Source organism: Lissotriton vulgaris, chromosome 5 (assembly GCF_964263255.1).
Source record: "Lissotriton vulgaris chromosome 5, aLisVul1.2, whole genome shotgun sequence".
Taxonomy (NCBI): Eukaryota; Metazoa; Chordata; class Amphibia; order Caudata; family Salamandridae; genus Lissotriton; species Lissotriton vulgaris.
The window spans coordinates 857,677,085-857,697,773 of NC_141693.1; the positions used below are offsets into that span (position 1 = coordinate 857,677,085).

The window sequence follows — 20,689 nt, forward strand, 5'->3', positions numbered from 1 at the left end:
AGGAGGAGGGGGGTTATAAATTGGGAATGCAATCCTGTCTATGAAGCTGAGTGCTTTTTAACGCAGCTAGTGGCCTCGCATCTTGAGTTCTAACATTTGTGTGGCTCCTCTTTTCTCTGAGGGGTCAAAGTGCTGCTGGGTGGACGAGTAAGCGGCTAATCACTTTGTTGTGACTGGTTAGTCGAGTGGATGAGTTTAAAAAGAAATTTATATGGGAAAGAGTTTCGGTGTCGTGCATTGGATTGGGGAGGGCAATATTGAATGTTGTATCAAACCTTTTGCTGCACTTAAGCAGGGAGTGAAGCAATGTAGGAGAGGTCGAGCAGTATTTGCATATGCTACCCCATTTACTGAGCCTGATTGGAATTTATAGAGTTGCCTTCGTGGGAGAAGCTTAGGCGTCATGAGTGATGCTCAGATGGGGTGCTCCAATCGTTCTGCAATGAACTTTAGGCTCTACTTGTGCATGGTAAACACAAAGATGATGGACGGAGCGATGAAACTTTTCAGACACTCGCCCCCAGTCGCAGATCTAAGTTGAATCCATCATCGTTCTTTAGCTCACTTCACAACTCCAGTTCAGACTTGCTCACTTTGCCACTGGATTCAAGCTAGCCTTGCTGATGAGGGGTGTTACCCTGAAACTGGTCCCAGGGTGCTCGTTTCCAGTCCAGGGCAGACCTGGCTTGGCAGTTGGCGCTGGACTGCTCCCATGAGGCACAGGGTGAAGACTGATTTGCGTTTGGCTGGGTTTGACCTGGGGTGGTGAAGTGAGCTAAAGAGCGATGATGGATTCAACCCAGATCTGTGACTGGGGGTGAGTGTCTGAAAAGTTTCAGTGCTCCCTCCATCATCTCCTTGTGTTTGCTCTGCTAATGCATGGCCCAGCTGAATGTTATAAGAGGGGTGGAGCTGTACAGACCAAGACTAGCTATTTCGTCAACGGTCTCCGGCGGTGGTCTCCAGCTACACCTCAAGGCTCTGTAGTTTTCAAAGTAGCATGGATACCTACCGATTGACCAAAAGGAACAGGTTTACAAGAAATGTTAATGTTTACGGGCTCCTGCCCACCATGGCTATATCCACAAAACCGTTAGATAGTTATTTTGGTGAAGACCATTACAAACATTAAACATTTTGGATATATATTTGGAATATTCAATTTTGCGTACGGCTGGGGGTTCAGAGGACACCACTGGCGTCTTACCTGTCTAGTTCGTGGAGTGATGTTGGAGCACGATCTTGAATGGAGAAAAACACACTGGTCATCACGAAGCGACCTCCGGTGGAGGGTAGAGCAAGCTGAATGTTTGGAACCTTGATGTGGTGCATGGAGGTTTTGGAGAAGGTTCGGCTGGCAGGGACTTGGTTGCAACTGTGGACACGTTGGGTGAGGTTATAGAAGAATCAAGATATTTCTGAAAACGAATATGAACAGTTTGAACATATCTTAACAATACATATCACTTTTAATTTCCTAAAACTCTCTGCACCAAATAAAAATCGCTTGTGCTCTTGTTAAATACCTTGTATTATAACTGCTGCATATGTAAAAAGCAAAATGACATAAAACATGGATCTAGATGAATGAAATATTCCTTACAACTGCTGAGAAACTAGAGGCCTCATGACCATTTTAGCTTCTTGTGAGTCATAGACCCCCCCCCCCATGCTCAAACTTGGTAATAAAAAGCATATTACATGGCAATCGGCCTGGATGGACCAGCGCACATTGCATGACACCCTGCATAATGCTCTTTTTTTACGCTAGTCCAAATTACTGTTTCTACATGCTAAATGTGCACATATCTGCTAGGTTCACCTCAATTTTGGAAGTGAGAATGGTTTGATTTAGAAATGTCTACATTAGATTGCCACTTTTCATATTATGACCTAGGAATACGTATAATGAAGGCAAAGAAAGCATTTTTTATTAACGTTCGTCTGTATGTGACATCAAGAACACTTTAAATTATTTCGTAGGTCTTAATAAGTGATGATTTAAACATCACTTGTTAATAACCACTAGTTTTATTATCCCAAAAGAATGACGAACAAATACATGGAGTTATGAGTAAGGCTTGTTACTATTCATCTTAGGAAACCACTTTAGGACTACCTGCACGGTACGCACGGATATATGTTCTTTTCAGTGTTGTGGCTTTATTTCGGTTTACAATAAATTGATGCCAGCAACGTTATGCAAGTTGTGAAGTAATTTTCAAAAAGGCTGATATATATTCTATTTGTAAGAACAGAATAGCACTTAGAATACAAAACTTCACAATGAAATGACTGATTACACATTTTAGTGGAATTTGTTTCTTGTTTGTGTTTGGTTAGAAGCATAAATTGTTCCATACGTTTCTCTGTTCGTCTGAAAGTCAGATGGATGCAAAACCGAGTAAGTTATAGGCACCAACTGCCGGCGTGCTGCAAATGCAAACGAAGTGATGCCGCCACATGGGCTAGCCGGGTTAAAGCCAGTGGCACCATCACACTGCTGCAGCTGTTGTGCTCTGTGCTGTAACTAACCACTAGCTGCTGCTGTTATCACCACCGCTGCGTGCGTCACCAGAGGCTAAGGGCTCGTTGCAGCTTCCTGTCAGAGACACGAGGACGGCAATGTTGGCTGCCTGCCCTGATCTAGCAGTTATCACATTGTCCTCCACGAGAACATCTTGTTTACAAACTAGCATGGGGCCCAGGAGATAATATGTGGATGATGTTAACCAATAACCCCTCTTCCTGACTGTGCCCAAGCTTTAGTTCCAGAGATGGTACTGCCAGGCAGAGCGAAGGCAGAGGCCTTGGCGTGCTCGGGGAAACCAGGGGTCTTACTCCTGTGTTGTGGCTTGAGGGGAGTCTTGGCACCCAGGCGCGAGGTTTCATAGTTTTATAGGTTAACCTTTTTAGCTTTTTTTCTTTCAGAGTCTGGCTTTGGCACTTTTAATCCATTCATGTATGGCTCTTGGGGTTAGTTAGTAATTCAAAAAATATATATGGTTAAATGCATTTCTATAATGTATTTTCTAGAGGCCCTTTAACAGTTTTAAGGTTTTTGTTGACCAGCGTCAAAGTTGTGTATTTGATATTGAATTTGGTTGTGCTTCATATTCTTTAGATATGAGTGATACCAAATAGTGCAGACTAGGAGTAGACTAATGTGTTTAGTAAAGGAATATATTGGCTAGTAGCCAGTTGGATACAGTTATGGATTAGTGTAAGTATTATGATTTGGTCATTACCCTGTGTGGGCCATTATGTGCTTTGCTGTATGTGCCAAAAACACTGGTCTTCTTGCCCTGTTAATTTTTTACCCAAGTACTTTGTATTTGCAGAGGTTATGTACGCAGTGCTGTACAGTCCCCCATTACTGTTTACGCCAATGTCCAATTACAGCCTTGGGAACCACTTAAACTCCTTGCCGACTTCCATCTGTAGTATTCTCTTACTGACCAGTAGGCGTCACTGCTACTACACTCGCTTGTGTGCGCCTCTCTGGGAATTGGCCAATGCCATACCATGGGGAACCACTGGGTATCACTATTGCACCAGTGTGTGTGCGCGTCCCTTCCGCTTTCACTTTAATAGTTAATTGACTCTGCTAAGTAAACGGCCCTAGAAGTGGCACAGAGAACGTCAATTTTTATTGGCTAACTTGTTTCTTTAAGAGTTGAGGAGGGCTTTACGTAAACTATTTCTATACAACCACCATCACCGAGACAACCTGGAAGCAGCACTCTAAAAGTGGCCAGATGCTGCCTCTTTGTCCGTGCTGAAGGCCCGAATTATCTGCTTCTGTGTAGTATCAAACAGTACTTCTAAAAGAGCAACATGAAATATCTGGGCTTTGGCGACTCACGTCACTGCACTGTTATGGGCGATTCCTACTCTGTTACTGCAGCTGCGGTCTGTGTGTAACATGAAGTCTTCACAGCAGAGCCAGCGGCATATTAGAGGTCGAACCAACCTCTTGGCGGCCAGAGAAGTGAGTCACCATTTTATATTATTATTTAGTGCTCATAAATTTGTTTGCAGACTTGCATTGGATACCAAAAGCACTACACGGCCTGCCTTCTCAATACCAAGTTTACACTTTGAATCTTTGAACAAGTGAAGAGGCCGAATCCGGCAAGCCCAATTTGTCTGTGTCTAACCAGTGAAGAGGAACCGGGGTCATTGTGTACCCACAGTATTTATTAAACCAGCATTTGCAATGCAATAGGTCTCGCAATTATGAGAGTTTGAGCTATTGGCATTGTAAATGACAATGCCTTTTATTTAAGTGTTAAAACAGATCAATAAAAGAACATGATACTTTGCAATGCTAATAGCTTAACAGCTTTGGTGCATCGGACGTCCCCCGGCCGTCTGACGTCACGGTGGATATGTGCGGAGGACGGCCGGGGGCCGTCCGAACAGCGCTCGCGTGAAATTCTCCCACACAGCGGGGGCATTCCGGCTGTAGCTAAGTGGTTAAACTATTGCGAACGCAAAACCTGTTGCATTGCAAATGTGTTATACATTTTTTTAAAAAGCATTAAGAGAGAGCGTGTCCTGCCTGCAACAGCAGGCAGGTCAAATCTGTTTGAGAAAATAGTGCTCAGAGGCTGTAATTTAAAGCCTACTGAGCAACAACAAACTTAACAGGGGGTGTCGCCATGGGAGGTTACAAAATGAGACAAGTCAGTACTAAGGAGGGACTACTAAGCCTCTTGACCAGTGAACAGCCACAGTTTACAGTGGACAATGACGCAAGTCAATGAAAAATGTGGGTGGAGAGTGGGCAGAGCTTCAAGTCCCTACCTAAGTACAGCATGTCTCTCAGAGCAACACAGTACGCTGGCCAGACTAAACCTAAAAAATGCACTGGATAGTTATCGCACAGTCACAAGTACTGCTGAAGCCGAGATGGGCACATGTTAGTATTCTGAAAGTTCATATTTAAGCGGGCTGCACACCTCTACTTTTGACAACTATCTCCAAATTTTAAACTACGAACATTGTAACTGTTGCGTGCTCATTGGCGTCGTGCCATGCCCACACTGCACGTCTAAAACTTAACAACAACAATTTAGGTGCAACTTTCTGCCCCTAGCCATTGGCACAGCATTTTCAGGGGGCCTCGAAACGGGTCTCTGTCGGGCTGTTTTGTGCCCTTGCAAAGGCGTCCCGTTTTTTTCCGGACTGCAGTGACAGCAGGCACATCGATGTGTGCCTGCTCACTTTTCACTCGTGGAGAAGTTATGGCATGATTTAATGCCAGATGAGCGTTCTAGGGAAAAGGAAATCCTTTAACCCCTCCCATGCTGGTGACGGAAGCGCTTCATCACCAGCCTCGGTCGCGCTGTGCTGGTGACGGAGCGGTTACGTCATGGCTCGCTCGGCACGCCTGCGCGGCCCTGATTTCGCGCCTGCGCCTGGACGTTCCATTGAGTGGGCGGGGCCGTGACGGAACCGCTCCGTCACAAGCACAGCGCGCCAGAGTCGCGTGACGGAGCAGTTCCGTCACGAGCATGGGAGCACCGCGCGGCCCCCCCCTCCCCCCTAGCGCTGCGGCGGAATTGCCGCTGCAGCAAAGGGGTTAAGAGTCCTTTTCTCTCTGGATTTCCCTTCTCTTTTTGTAAGTCTGGCGCAGCAACATCGTCGTGGTGTCATCATGGCTTTAGATGGAAGCTTTTTCAATATTATATACAAGCCACAGTTGCTGCTTATTTATCTTATGCAACTAACAACCATTCTGACTTGTTGTAGGTATGATGTTACTTGTTGCATTATATATCTAGATGCAATGACAGAAACAGCAAAATTCAATTTGGGAAGCACACTATGCTAAGCACAGATTTTTACCTTGCGTGTTTTTAAGTTACGCCCTTAATTACATTGGCCACGCCCTTTTGAGAGACCGACCCGTTTTTTTCATCCCACTTAAAGCCCTGATTAGAGCCTTCTTTCCAACCACGTACTACACACTTGCGTCCTCTTTCTCCAGATTATTGAGGGTGACTGATCAGGTGTATTAATCCTTGTTCACCATTGGCACCGTTTGTGATCGTGGGCAAAGAAACACACAGTTGCTTTTATCCTTCTTCACCTGTGCTTTTGGAATACTCAGTTTAAAAGCTACCACAGGGTGTTTCTTGGCACTATGCGTGGATTTGGTAATGAGCCTCATGCAGTATTTCTGTGGTAGGGCCTACCCACCGTCATTGTATCCCTAAAATTATCAATCTTGCAGACAGCAAGCGAGCTTGTGACGAAGCTGGAGATTGCTAGCAACCGTAGAAACTAAATCTTTTAACCCATTTTCCTCTACCACCGAAAATGTATATTTTCGGCACACATTTTAGGATCCATCTATTGATGAAAAGCTATATTCTAGCTATCTTTAGTGCAATAGCAAGTAAAAATAAGTTGATTCTGCTATACCCCGACATAATCATGTAAATGCCCCATCACTTTGAAATATACTAACTAATCACTGTCAATAGTCACCATATATACTATGAAATTGCCCTACTTTTGTAAAATATGACCAAATAATGCACACAGATTTTGTGTCTGTGTGAATTGCCTATGCTACACTAGATTGCCACCAGATTTAATGTGTTATCATGAAAGGCTACGCGCACGTCCCAAGTCACTCCTTTCCGGAGTGGGATAGTTTCTAAAACCATCAGATCTCTGTTGTACTTCTTTAGAGTTCCTTCCATATACAACCTTCAGCTTTTCCACATGGTTTCATCACAAACGTGGCACAGTCTGAGGAGGAGACAACTAGAGTGAGTGGGTTATCTCTTTTTACCTATTCCATCTTAGTCGGTTAAAATTCCGCTAAGGGTATTTGTGTTTTTTTTTTCCTTAAAAAGAAACATTGTATAATTTAACAATAATTGACTATGTGCTTAATGCAGCCCCGAGAAAGGCCTGTAGCCAGTTCTGTGAAATGGGCCGCCGAAAGAATAGCCTGATTGAAGGCAGTATATTGGCATTCAAGTTGATGGTTCAGCTGAAAAACTTCAGTATATGTGTATATCACATATTTTATAATTGAAAGGTTGATTTTATGGAGATTTACCTGTGTTTTTAATGAGTTTTATTGTCTGGTGAATGTATGTTTTTTACAAGGAGCATAGAGTAGGACATACAATCAAAAATGAATTAATGTATTCTCGCTCTACGTCACTGTAACGAAAAAGTAAAATGTTTATTTTTTATTTTCTACCAAGTGTTATATTCGTATAAATAACTATAATTAGGCATTTGGCTAGTTCCTAAAAATATGAGATTAGTCCGTAGTTTTATTTAAAATGTGAAAAAATATTCAAAGACTTGAAAGTAAAATTCCTCCAGTGATTTGTTTTGATATATTTACACATACATTTTGTATAGGTTTTCATTGCTTCATGACCATTTCTGTTAAGTTGAAATCAGTGACCCCAACAGTGTGTCTAAACCTGCTGCTCTTATCTCCACAGGCCAAGCTCAAGTCCTTTGCTGCCAAAATCATTCAATTGCTGAAGGAGTGGACGGAGACCTTCCCATATGACTTCCAGGACGAGAAGAGCATGAGGGAACTAAAAGAGATTGCACACAGGATCACACAGTGCGATGAGGTACATGCCACCTCGCAGGACCCTGGGATAATGTGCCCTAGAGTATGAAATGTGATGGATGCTGGGCGGCTAGGCACAACTATGGTATCAGTGCTTAATAAAAAAAAATGTAAGTGCAGGGGACCAAAGATTTTCTTAGCAGCCTGCTGTGGTGCTACCGAAAACCAGTGTTACCGAATATCAAGGGTGTCTGGTCTTCACTCCTCATCATGCCTCTTTCTTCTACTTCGCTACACTTTTATCTCATTAACCCAATACTTTCAGGTGCTTTTTCATCCCTGCTTTCTCACAGTTTTCCTATCACTCTCTTCCACCAACTTTCTCCCTTTGGTATCATTTTCTGTGTCTTTAATTCAGAGTTTGATGAAAATAAGTCACAGTCACTAAAAACCAGTGGTTGTGTCCACCACTGGTAGAAATTGAGCACTGTTTAGAGCCCCACATGTTAGGCAAACTGGATGGTGGTTGCGGTGTGTACATGTCTGCATGGCCAGTTCCAGCCAGTGTGCTTTACATGAGTGGATAGTATGCTACCAGTTATGAATAAACTTCTGGTGTCATACTTTGAAACTTGTATGGCCTAACAGGCCCAAAAGGCTTATGGGAAAGTCGCTACCCTAGGCACATCCAATCTGCCCCTTAGTAAGAGCCATCTATTCCAGAAAGTGTACACAGCATGTACTGACAAGTGTTCCTACCTCGCACAAACCTCCTGCCCATCCGTGACTCGTCACATTCATGGGTGCCAGGTCCCTACACTCTAAGCAAAATATAAGTTCTGCAAGATACCTGTAGTCTGCCCAACCTGGCTGAATCCAAAACATCCAGTCACGCAGCGATCATTGACGTCCGCCATGTTCTCCAACACCCCTCCCCCGACCTCCTTTCTGAACAATGTTTAGTAATTCAAGCCATTGTGGTTAGATTGTCTTTCTTGTCATTTTATTACAAATTTCAAACGGGGATAACATTTTTTTTTTAAGTGTCCACCCCGCCCAGCACTTCAGTGTTTTGTTTACATTCAACACATCTTTGCAGTCTTCTTTTAGAAGGTCAAGTGAATCTGGGAGGGGTCAAGATAGACCTAAATACAGTTACTTGAAATTACTTGCTTAGTGTTTAAAGTGACATTTAAAATGTCACCTTGTTGTATAGTGATGGAATCGTTTCTGTTAGAGTAAAAGTGCCTCCTGATAAATAACCGAGACCTCTCCTCCTCTTCTGCCTTCTCTCATCCGTTATTGGGGTCAGAAACTACCCGGAGGCAGCTGCGAAATACCATTTACACTTCAGAAACGTTGTTGGGCTATTTATAGGTCAGCGAGCATTGCTGGAGCCAGCAGGAGCACAAGTGCTTTGTTTTTGAAGTGTCATGGGAGCTTGGGGAACAGGTTTTTCAGCAGCGTGGAAGCGGTGAGAGGAAGCGATACCACAAACATATGATAAATAGTACCGTTGGCACATGCGAAGAAGGATTTGAGTTTCGCTGTTGACAGTTTTGACTACAGTTAGGGATAAGAAAGTGGTCCAGTCAACCCCGCCCCCAAAATGGACGCCTTCTGTCTAGGAAGGCAACAGTTGCAGCTTTATTGACTAAGCTTCTGGGATCCTGAGACTGGAGATTTTGCTTTAATCAAGTAGTTGGTCACATGATCTCAGCAGTTATTAGTCATGTGAATGGGGAACTAATTCTTGAAGTAAACGTCTCACCACTTTTAAAGAGAACTCATCTTTTCTGGATCACTAACTTGAGAAAGACTCCGCTTTGATAATGTAGGTCTCTATTACTCCAGTAGTCATTCTTTCATGAGACTGAAGTCTTAATTTTTTTAGAGTGCGTGTGTGTTTTGTAATACATGACAATTTAAAAGCACAATAGATAGCAAGTGTGTTGGATTGGCCATGTATGGGAAGATGGCTCTGTTTGGTGTTTATCTGTGGCTTCTTATCCGTGTTCTTTTCTCCTTTCACCTACCCACAGGAGAATGCCACAGTGAAGAAGACTATCTCTCAGATGACGCAATCTCTGATGCGGGCGCTCGCGATTCGTGGTCAGTTTCAGGACATTCGGGATAAAATCCGGCAGCCTGTTCCCGACAAGGGCACGATCATGAAGAACAAGCCCCAGTCCGCGCAGAAGGACGTCCTGAGCTTGTGCAGCGAGCCGTCTGTGCTGGCGCAGCAGCTGACCTACATCGAGCTGGTGAGGCGGCAGGAAAAATTGGGATTTCGAGGTTTAGTCTTAACCAGAATTGGGGGGTCTCTGGAGAGGGTTCTAGATCCTCCTGCTCAACGTCTGGAACCTGTGGTGGGACCTGGAGTTTCAGGGTACTGTATAAAGGGCCTTAGTTTTGAGGTGTGTGATCTAGCTCTCCAGACCTTCAGGACTATAGAGGGAAATCTGAAACCTCTAGGTTTGACTTTCACAAGACACTGGTATCTTGGACTTTGGTACCGCCTTCATCCTAGGTTGCATGCCCTTTAATTTTTTTAGACATCCAGATATTATTCTGCCTGTGGGAGCCTTTATCATGTAATTTCCACTGTAAAACATTGACTCCTACTCCATCCACCTCGGGCAGGATGTCCGGGAGTTGTATGTTGGACTGGGAGTAATCGGACATTGCCGGCATTGAGGAGATGCAGTTCCTTTGGGGTGTGCTGGTTGTACAGATAACAACCTTACATAAATTGTCACCATGTGATTGTGTGGAGAGATGGGCTGGGTCTTGGCGCGGCCATGGAAGCTCAGACACCGTGTCTGTAGACTCCCAGCCCTGCCTAACCAGACACTTGCTCTCCCCAACAACGAAACGGAACTCATTTGGAGTCCCCTCCAGTGTCCTAGGTTGGTTTAAATGGCGTTCACTAATGAGCTGGAAACATGTTAGGTGCCAGGGTTTCCAGCTCACTGCCTGACAGCGGCTTTTCACCATGTGGGCATGTAATATGCGAGCAAACCATGTATCACACAGCAGGGCTGAGGATGGAGCACAGCTGGTTATCATGTCCGCATTTCATACAAAGGTGTGCTGCATACACAGGCTTTCTATTGATCATTTCATAGCTTCCTATTGGCCACAGTAGGCATCAGTTACAATACACGCCCTGTTCATGTGCTGATACCATCCATAATTGTAGGCGTCCAGGGCCCACCAAGAGTGCCCAATCTTGACACTTGTGCCATAAGCGTCCATCTTTGGAGGTCATGCCTGGCGATCATCTTTCTGGTGTGTTAATACTTGACTGTGGAATCTGCACTTAGAACTATGATTAACTTTTTCTCCTTGGCCTTCAGGAACGGCTGAGGAACATCTATCCAGAGGATTTGATGCAGATCGTGTGCCACATGGACTCGCTGGATAACCATAAGGTATGTACATGCAACAGTAATGTCTGCTAACATGTGCGCCTGACAGTGAGTGGACTCCAGGAACTCTCAAGGGAGTGAGGTTATTCCCAGACTGGTTTAACTGAATTTGAAAAATCATATTCTTGGCAACGATAGAAACAGCTAAATACAAGTCGGGCGGCACACTACGCTAAGCGTGGATTTTTTAGCTTAAGTGTTTTTAAGCCACACCCTTAATTACATTGGCCACGCCCCTTTGAGAGACCCTCCAGTTTTTTCACCCAATTTAAAGCCCTGGGTCTCCTTGTTGTGGACATTTTAAAGTAAACCTTGATAAGAGAATTGACTGAAAGGAGTCGACATGTTCGAATTGACATTCAAAAGAAAATTGAGGTTGAATTCCACAGAATAGGATAGTCCAGTTGTCATTCTGTATTTGTACATTAATTTGGAACACACACTTTGAACCAAAGGGGTCCTCATAATGATAAAATCTTTTTTTTGCGTCTTGGTCAATTGTCTTGCTTCACGGTCGACTGTGTATGTCATGCTTTACCCCTTGTGTTTCTACATGGATCAACACTGTCTGCTCATGCGTCTCTCGCTTTCTTCCCTCAGTCTCGTGTCTCCGCCCCCCCCCCCCCCCGTGCGAGTGCAGTTTCCATGTGTGATTTCCATTTTTCCTTTGTATTCTACAAAGTGGTGAGAGAAGCAGTGTAAGTTAAAAAAATGTGTAAGAAAAAACAAGAAAATGCTATATCTGCAAAGCCCTGTAATCGCTATTTATGTAATATTACACTGCACAATTAAAAAAATATATATGTATCTGAGCTCATATTTAGCTTATCTTTTTCTTGCTCTTTTCTTTGTCACTTTCTGTCTCTTTTCCGTACACAATCTTTTCTTCACGTGTCTTTCTCATCTCATCCCCCTTTACCGAAATCTGTTTCTATACTTCTGACCTATACCCCCGCACCAGGGCTCGAGTCGGGGTACAACGCGGGTGGACGGCGTCCCCCCACTTATTTGAACTTATTTTACTTTGAGTTTCTTGTCTCCCCACCCTCTCTTTGATATATTTCGACGCTCTGTTCTGTGTATATGTGCTTCGTGGTTCAGTGTCTCGTGTCACCCCCTCCAGCTAGTGCCAGGCTTTTAAACAACAATCATTTCCATTCAGTAACTCGAAATTGTCCCTCTTCCATTGGAACTGTGGGTGCAAAAACCCCGGCATGCACAGCACTCTTGTCTAAAGACCCTGATTGGCTGATGTCGTCTGATACAGTGTGGCCTGGTGCAACTCACTAGCTTTGCACAGTGCAGATTACCAGACACTCTGATGGTGAAAAGGCTCTGGTAGGCAATGTCTGCATCTGTATTACTTTAGTTTACACCCCTCTCTTCTCCCTTTCCAGTGCCGGAGTACAGACATGGGAAAGACCTACAACCTGGAGGCGTACGACAACTGGTTTAACTGCCTCAGTATGCTAGTAGCCACTGAGATCTGCCGGGTGAGTTCAAACGTAAGAGTGTGTTTGCGCACATTTGACTGTCCTTGCGATGTCACAGGTCACGCGCGTAGGACCGTTGTCATGAAATATACCCGGGCCACTGGAATTATCTGGCATTGTTTGCCAAATTATGAGGTGGGGTTGATTAAATTATGCGGCCCGGAAAAGCCAAATTATGTAGCGTAATCCAGCACATTTTATGATTGTATTATGTCATTATTTTGTCATTTTTACACTTGTTAACACTGTCTGGGCATTGGTTGCATCTCATTTATTTCAGTTCAACACTTAAATATATCAATAAGCATCCAATAATGTGACCATTCAAACTTTGGAAAGGACCGTTCACTGTGCACTGTGCGGCAACACCTATCGCTGCGCCTCTAGTAACTTTTGAACCGTTTGAGCTAGAAACAATGATTTTTTTTGGGGGGGGGGATTAGTATCTGCAAATTATGCAGCAGATGGGGGATTTTCTGGCAAATCTATAATGATGCGAAAAGCGACGTGGCTGCATAATCGCATTATTCCAGTGGCCCTAAATATACTCCGTGTTTCAACTATGTTTTTCTTCGGTGGCTCTTCTCGGGCAAGTGTTTAAAACAGAGGAAGGTAACACTTTAGAGACTACAGATTCCCAAGGCATTAAACCGACTAAATAACACTTCCCTGTTCACGTCATCCAGACACCATGCACCTGCGTCCTCCACCCAGCCCCCTAAGAATCCAGGCATACATTTCCTTGCAAATGAGCTCACTGGGGAACACTAGACAATCGGCATCACAGGTAGCTTAAGTCACTACTAGCCTATGCGTTACTCTGATAGCCTTAGAAATCCAGAACTCCATGGTCAACAATCCGATTCGGTTGTCACCGGGTTTGAAGCTCATCGGCGTTGATGGGCGATGATAAAAGAAAGGCACCCCTGAAAGCAGCGAAACGCACCATGTACAATGTAAGATACCGCACAGGCAGGGGCCTGACAGCGAGCACAAACCATGTGGAAATGTACACTCCCCATCGCTTTAAAGATCAAGCCAGTGGCAGATGTGAGCTGCATTGACGCTGGTAGCCTAACGGCTAGAGCGGTCGACCTCGAAGCTGGGGAAACTGGTTCGAGTCTCGGCAGGGATGCTCAACATTCTGTGATTCTAGGCAAATCACTTAATCTCCCCGTGCCTACCAAAATGAATGTGTCGGTCTGTAATGCAACTGGTGCTCATCTAAAGCACTCTGGTACCTTCGGGTCGAGTTTGTGCTATATAAACCCCCCACAAACATGTCCACAAGGATGTTGCTTCTTCCCCCCTCGGCAGCCTTCTGAATGTTACTAGACTCACCTGGGAAAAGCCAGCCTGTGATGTTGGCAAAATTAGATGTATGAATGGATGGGTTACGCTCGGGTTGCATTCCCTGGTCCTCTCCTCTCTAAATGGCTACATCCCTGGCAGAGCATGCCTTTTCCTGCTTAACCTTATATCTTACAATAAGAGCACATCACTTTTTCTTGCACTGCTGCCTTTGGTTATCCCCTTCGCTGCGCGTGTCAGCCAACGGCCGTCGCAAGCAGTACCGCTGTAGTGTTGCGCAAGTCCATTGGCCGAAGCAGCTCCGCCCAACTAATAGAACGCCTGCGGCGGAATTTTTGCCGGGGTTAAGAGCATCCTCCCATTTCTTTCAGTTTTAGCACTATTAAGATCCAGGCTTGTGCTGTATGCTTAGAAATGTATATAGCAAATACTGTCTCTTTGTGACCAGGGAGGGGGTAATATGGGGCAGAGAGTGCTGTCTCATTGCAGCGAATGATACTTTTCATTCAGTAGTTTGCAAGAAAGTAAGACAGTTGGAGGATTGCTGTATGCACTCACTAAACACTGAGGTAATCCGGATTAGACTAGTAACTCAAGTTACTGACCCCATCAGGATTACTAGTCCTGTAGGAACGCACAAGATCAGTATATTTCACCTGCTGAAAACAGGCAGCGTGTGGGTGAAATACCAGATATATATATCAACCTGTGCAGAAACACTGATTTCCATATGTCATTCCCAAAAAGCTTGCAATGTGCAGAAATTCCTTACCCCAGAGTTACTCATGCCTGCTGCATCAGGACTTTCAGGGGGAGTGGGGGGAGGGGGCAATGCTGGACCAAAATTTTATAATGCTCATATTGGGCCCCTTACTAGATGTATTCCTGAGTTACATAGACATAAATATAATTGGGGAAAGAACAACCTTCTAACCTTCCACACAGCACAGGAGCATTGGTGGGAACTAGCTCAGCTTCTAGCCTTTACTTTTAGATTAACAGACAAACAAGGGACAGACAAAAGAAGAACACTGAACGCAATCCACTGAGCGGACCTCATAGCAAAGTGTCGAAATAAACAAAAGCTTACTACAGAACATTATCCAACCGGTACTGAAGGCAGCTTTGTCTGTCATTTAGATAGGTTTGTCAAAGGGGTCTATTGATTGGGCTAAGATGAGGAGTCTCATTATGGGCGAACCTTGAAGTAAGGTTGTGGAATAAAGCATGCAGACCACTTCCCCAGCAAGCTCCTGTTTTTTTTCCTTTTTACTGTCCTAATCTGTAGTGAGCCTCCCCCTATCTCCTCACGGTTCAACCAATGGACCAAGCCAGGTTGTGTGGAAGAGTTTGTCTAAAGTATCCCTTCTTTCCGGCCTGCAGGCGGTGAAAAAGAAGCAACGAACGCGGATCGTGGAGTTCTTCATCGACGTGGCTCGCGAATGCTTCAACATCGGCAACTTCAACTCCATGATGGCTATTATCTGTAAGTACACACATGATGCATTTCCAGCCAATCCAAGCGGTTCAGGGTATGATTAGCCACACACCTGACACGTTCTCCGAAGGATTGGCTCACTTTTCATAAGGGCTACATTCGTTTTACAGCATGTCAGACCCACCAGACGAGAGACTTTTTCTTCTTAAATAACCAAATTTAAACTATTATGTGGCATGCCTCGCAGTCGGTGAACAAGTGCCTCTTTGAAAATAAAATTAGGTGTAGACATTTGTGAATTGTGTGGCAAATTAAAACATCTGCACTCTGGTCCCTGGTTTATCTCAGTATCACACAGTATTCCAGCACAAACCGGAATTTCAAGAGTGGGTGCAGTGCAAGGAGGCTGTGTGTTCTTATTTCACAGATGATTGCCCCGCAGTTTGTAAAAAGGGAAACATTTTTGCAACCCATGCCAGCCACAAGTGCCTCTATCAATACATGTTTGCAGCATGTGTTACTACAGATCATATACTTTGCATACTTCTGCCATCTAGTGTTCAAATCAGATATTGCAAGTTTTTTTTAAATTTAAGTAGAGGTTACGGTTTTAAGGTGATTTGTGACCCCCTCCCTGAAACCTACAATGCACCAGGACATAGACTCCCCCTTAGATTTTTTTTTCTCTCTGCCATTAGGTTTAAACTTATTATTCAAAGCTCCAAGAATGTCTTCACCCAACACTAGATTGGAGGAGGCGCAAAGCATGTGAACCTACAGCTCTACAAGCTGCAAACCAGTAGTTGTGGCTTTAAAAGGAGATTGGTTTATTAATATTTGGCACATAGACCATGGGTTCTGTGTTTTACAGTGTTCGCTTGCAGCTCCGCCAATTTTGTGGCTATTGAAATGAGAACATGCACTGAAGCTGGTCATTAACATTACTTTTTCAAATATTATTTTTTATACAGCTGGAATGAATTTAAGTCCAGTGGCCCGACTGAAAAAGACGTGGTCTAAAGTGAAAACTGCCAAATTCGATGTATTGGAGGTACGTGCAATTATGTGTACATTTTTATTCTAAGTTTTTGGGGGGAAGTGGCCAAAGAGTTCTCAAATCTTAACTGGACTTTATGCAAATCCAGACAAAGTGCTTTTTTCAAAACCACACCGAGGGTTCATGTAGAGCAGGTTAAGATTCTTATGTCTAACTGGGCTAGACCAAAAACCTCTCTTCACCTGACTGCATGTGTGCTCTCTCTTACACTCAAGTGCAAACGGCTTAAAAGGCGATTTGGTGTAGCCATCTTCCTCTCATTGAAACCCACTGCTTTGCACCGCTGCTTCCTGCACTTTCAGTATATGAGGTTGAAACAGCGACGTTTAAAGAGGGATTTGACAACATAAAATGGCTCTTCAGGTGTTCACATCTCAAACCGAGATGTTTGCTTCCTTGTAAATTCACAGCATTGAACATAGGGAAATGTATCCTGTCATATACAACAAAAGTATTAAAAAGTCCATGACAGCAAAACACTGATTAAATCAATTTTCAATCCACCACGATAAAAGCTTTATTATAATATAGTTCATGGCAGCAGATAGGTAACAGAATACTGGTGATGTCGCTCAGCGAGGTAATGTTTGCTGCAAAACCTTCTACGCTACTATGGTGTTAAACTTGAATGTTGGGTAAGATTAGCTTTTCCAGAGACTGAGGTAGTATATCATTAGCTTATACCCATTCTTCATATATTCAGCAGTTAGGAAAGCAAAAAAGAAGCACTTTTTGTGTAATGCTGAAGTGTTCTGGAAACTATGATGTTAGTATGATTAAAACACCCTGATGATGCACCAACGACGGATATTCAGTGAAACCTGCACCTTATGTGTGCCATGTAGTTTTATCAGTAGCCTTATATGCCAGTGCAATTTTAGTGCCCATTTCATTGGAAAATGTGATGTCTGTAAATGACAGTGTGCTACCACACGATGCTTTAGTTGCATAAAAAAATCACCATTCTCATTCCCATTAAAGCAAAGTGTGTTCGAGTTTGGCTTCTGGTTCTAAAAGTTTGGGAAGCACTGTTCTGCACCAGTGCTGTCCGTAGAGTTATTACTTCACACTAATCCTGAGTTGTAATGCTAGTGCTGCTAAAAACAGAAGTGCTTGGGGTTGAATTTCTTTCATTTGTGAGGAGGAAAAGAAGTTGCAGTATCAGAGGTCTCACCTCCAAGTTCCTTGATCATAGACTACATTATTCCTTCATGTTCCATGCATAGGCACTGGAAGGCGGGGTGCTGATGCATCCCCAGAATAACCATGATAGAGTTCAGAAGGTGATTGAGCCCTAAAGAGGCCTTTAAACTTTGCCTATTTCGTCCTAGTGGCTGAGGGTTCAAAGGAAAAGTTCAAATGTCCGGCAAAGTCTTCTGATTCTATTACTAGCGAAACTAGTGTTTACTTTTCTTTCTCTGACTGCAAATATTTACAATCGACCTAGGTGACATTCAGGCCGGGGTTACAAGTAGTTAGATTCGACTTTTTTCTAACACACAACAGCATTTAAATCCCTGTAAATGAACAATAGCGATTACAAAATATTGAATCAATTTGGAAGTACAAATGAAGCATGATTTTGAGGGCAATTCTGCAATATTATGGCAACAACAAATCAAGGCACCGTATTTGGAGATGTGCAAATGATAAAACATTCTCTGAAGCCTGAGTTCCACCCACTCTCATTTGCGCTATATAGTTTTATCTGTAAATTTAGTGGCCATTTCAGAGGAAAAGTTGCTGTCTGTAAATGACAGAGTGCTACCGCGCCAGTGCTCCGAAATGCACCAATGGCTACATACCACACCCATACCACTCTCCTGCTGAATGGGCGTGGCAGATTTGCGACTTTTGTTCTTTGTGTGATGCTTGCATTTTTCACAATCCTTGTGACTTCAGTAATCTAACATCAATGGCAGCACCTGCCTCTGAAAATTGTTCCAGCACCAGTTGTTCCTTGCATAGGTTACCATGACATGATGCACAAAGTCCCTCGTGCCTCAGTTCAATTAGCAGGAACACTTGCAGACACAACGCAAGCATTCAGAGCTTCCTGGGCACGATGCACACTCCTGTCTTTGGGAGGATGAAAGGCTGAGGGAAGTTGTTCTAATTCCAGCATTACAAGCTCCTCACAGCTGGTGACTTAAACAGTTGAGCTCCTGGGTGCAAGGCAGCAAGCAGTCTGGTCTGCACGAGGGAAGACGTAGAATTTGAAACCACTGTTGAATGGAGCTTTTTATCAATTTATTTCAAACAGTCCGGAAGAAACCATGCAGCCTGCACGACCACGTTCACATCCAGGTGACAGCTGCTATACGCAAATCCTATTTTTTTCAAGAGCAGCAGGTGTTTTGGCTTGTGTTTTGGCTTGTCAGTGTGACAACCATTTGCAAATTGCTCCATCTTGCGCTGGAAGCTCGGTACTGCACCCTATTACAAATGGTCAGTCTTCTTGTTGGATGAATTAAAGTCCTATTAGACAAAAGAGGCGACACAGAATTATATGATTTGTATTTAAAATTCAACATTCAAAACGTCCTTTGGCTGAATAGAGTAGAAAATAGCAGTGGGCGGTTTAGGAAAAGTCGTGCAACGTTTCAAACTAGAAACCCTGAAACACTTACACTCGCGTTATCTTGAGTCCTTGAAATGAGCTCTGTAAAACCATCTTACCACCACCAGGTCTTGTCAAAATAGACGCTCGGGTACCTTTTTACCAACGTTGGAAATTTAAGATAATGTCTTTCTGTAAATTTCTCGCTCTTACCCTTAGTACCTGACAGGATATAAAATATATTGTTCTGTATAGCCCAACACAGTCATGCTAGCTTAATGGTTTTGAAAAAAAATCCGATGTTCTCGGAAATGTGTCACAAAGTAAGAAAAAAAGGTTGTTAGAGCACACAAATATATTGATAGAAAAAATCTAAGATCTAATGGCAAAGTGCACACATTCGTAGAACTCTGGATGAGTAACTGTGAATTACAGGTATGTTTTTGGCCGAGGGGTTCTGAGTGCTATCAAAAGGGCGAGAGTAAAGCTCAAGTTGTTTATGATGTCTGTCTATCGGAACCCCAAGGTAAAAAAACATCCCTGTAGTTCCCTTTTTACCCATTCTATAATTGTATGTTCTGTGTGTCCCCCAAAATCATCTGCCCCTGCACTCCACTACTACGCAGGGGCAGAGGCGTAATGAGAGAGGCATAAATACATTACATGGCCTCTGTGGTGTGTCGTGCTTGCATGTGTGTGTGTTTTTAAATGTATTTCCTATGGAAACACGATCCTGTGTTTTAATTTTTATATATATTCCATCCGGCCGCCTGCCACCCCTCCCCATGACCAATGACGGCCAGTAATTTTGACAGGGATCGGAGCCGGTGGCCCACACACACACACATACATTCACACACATTCATTCACAAACGGCCAAATATACACTCATGCACGACACTAAAAAACAAATTTATACATACATACATGCATGCACCAAACATTAAAAAAAACATAAAACTTACCTTACTTGCAGCTCCGGGAGAGGAAAGCCTCGGCGGTCCCAGAAGGTTTGGGACTGCTGCATTCCTTAATTGGTTGACCCTATGCAGCAGTCACTCATCACTAGTGGGCTGGGGCCAGTGAGAGTTGCTGACCCCCACCCTACTCTGTGATGAGGTGTCACTGATTGCACTCTGTCTTAGGCAGTTCATGGCTTACCACTGAATCGCTCAGATCCAAGGCAAATCGGTGGCGCCCCCCCCCTGTCAGGAGCAGCAGGGCCTCGAGGCACTTTTGCCAGGCTGAGGAGGTCATGGCCACATGGCTGTGAAATCCTCAGCCTGGCAAAGTTAGTCTCAGCCAGGGGCCTGCGTATTTAGCGGATGTCTATCTCCTGGCTGCCTGGCCTGAACAAGAAGAGTGTCTATCAGGCTGACCTTCACTCAGCCTAACGGACAATTTTCTTCACTGGAAAAAGGAGTGGGCATGACCCCTCAGGCCATATGGAAGGGCCACAGCTGCCCACGACTCGCTGTGCCCTCTCCTGAAGCTGTGCTTCCTACCAGTGAAGCTTTGACCAGCACTCAAAGGGACCAGACAGAGCAGCCTGGAATTCAGTTATGATGTAACAACAGTGGGTAGTTGCTTTTGTTAACAAATGTTGCTCCGTTGCAGCAGTGAGTTACTGGGTTTGAACTCAGTTACTAACGCTAGTGGCTCTCTGCCAGATACATTTATAACAATAGTGTTAACAACTTGGTCTTTTGCATAACACATGCCACAAAGTAAACTCTCTTTTGGTGCTTGGCTAGTAAATTCTATTGCCCAATTCAAAGGTATTCATTTTGGCGCCCATGGGAGTATGAAAGGCTGTTTCTACCCCAATGGCTTTTAAATAT

General features: G+C 43.9%; 1 protein-coding gene across 1 annotated transcript in view; it reads left to right on the forward strand.

Moving 5' to 3' along the window:
- Positions 1 to 20,689, forward strand: part of RASGEF1A (RasGEF domain family member 1A) — an 84,014-nt gene that overhangs the window by 53,019 nt on the left and 10,306 nt on the right. The window contains exons 4-9 of the mRNA XM_086922419.1: positions 7,482 to 7,619; positions 9,601 to 9,822; positions 10,918 to 10,992; positions 12,387 to 12,482; positions 15,177 to 15,279; positions 16,203 to 16,282. Coding sequence (XP_086778545.1) covers positions 7,482 to 7,619; positions 9,601 to 9,822; positions 10,918 to 10,992; positions 12,387 to 12,482; positions 15,177 to 15,279; positions 16,203 to 16,282 — 714 coding nt within the window. The remainder of the gene's footprint in view (positions 1 to 7,481; positions 7,620 to 9,600; positions 9,823 to 10,917; positions 10,993 to 12,386; positions 12,483 to 15,176; positions 15,280 to 16,202; positions 16,283 to 20,689) is intronic.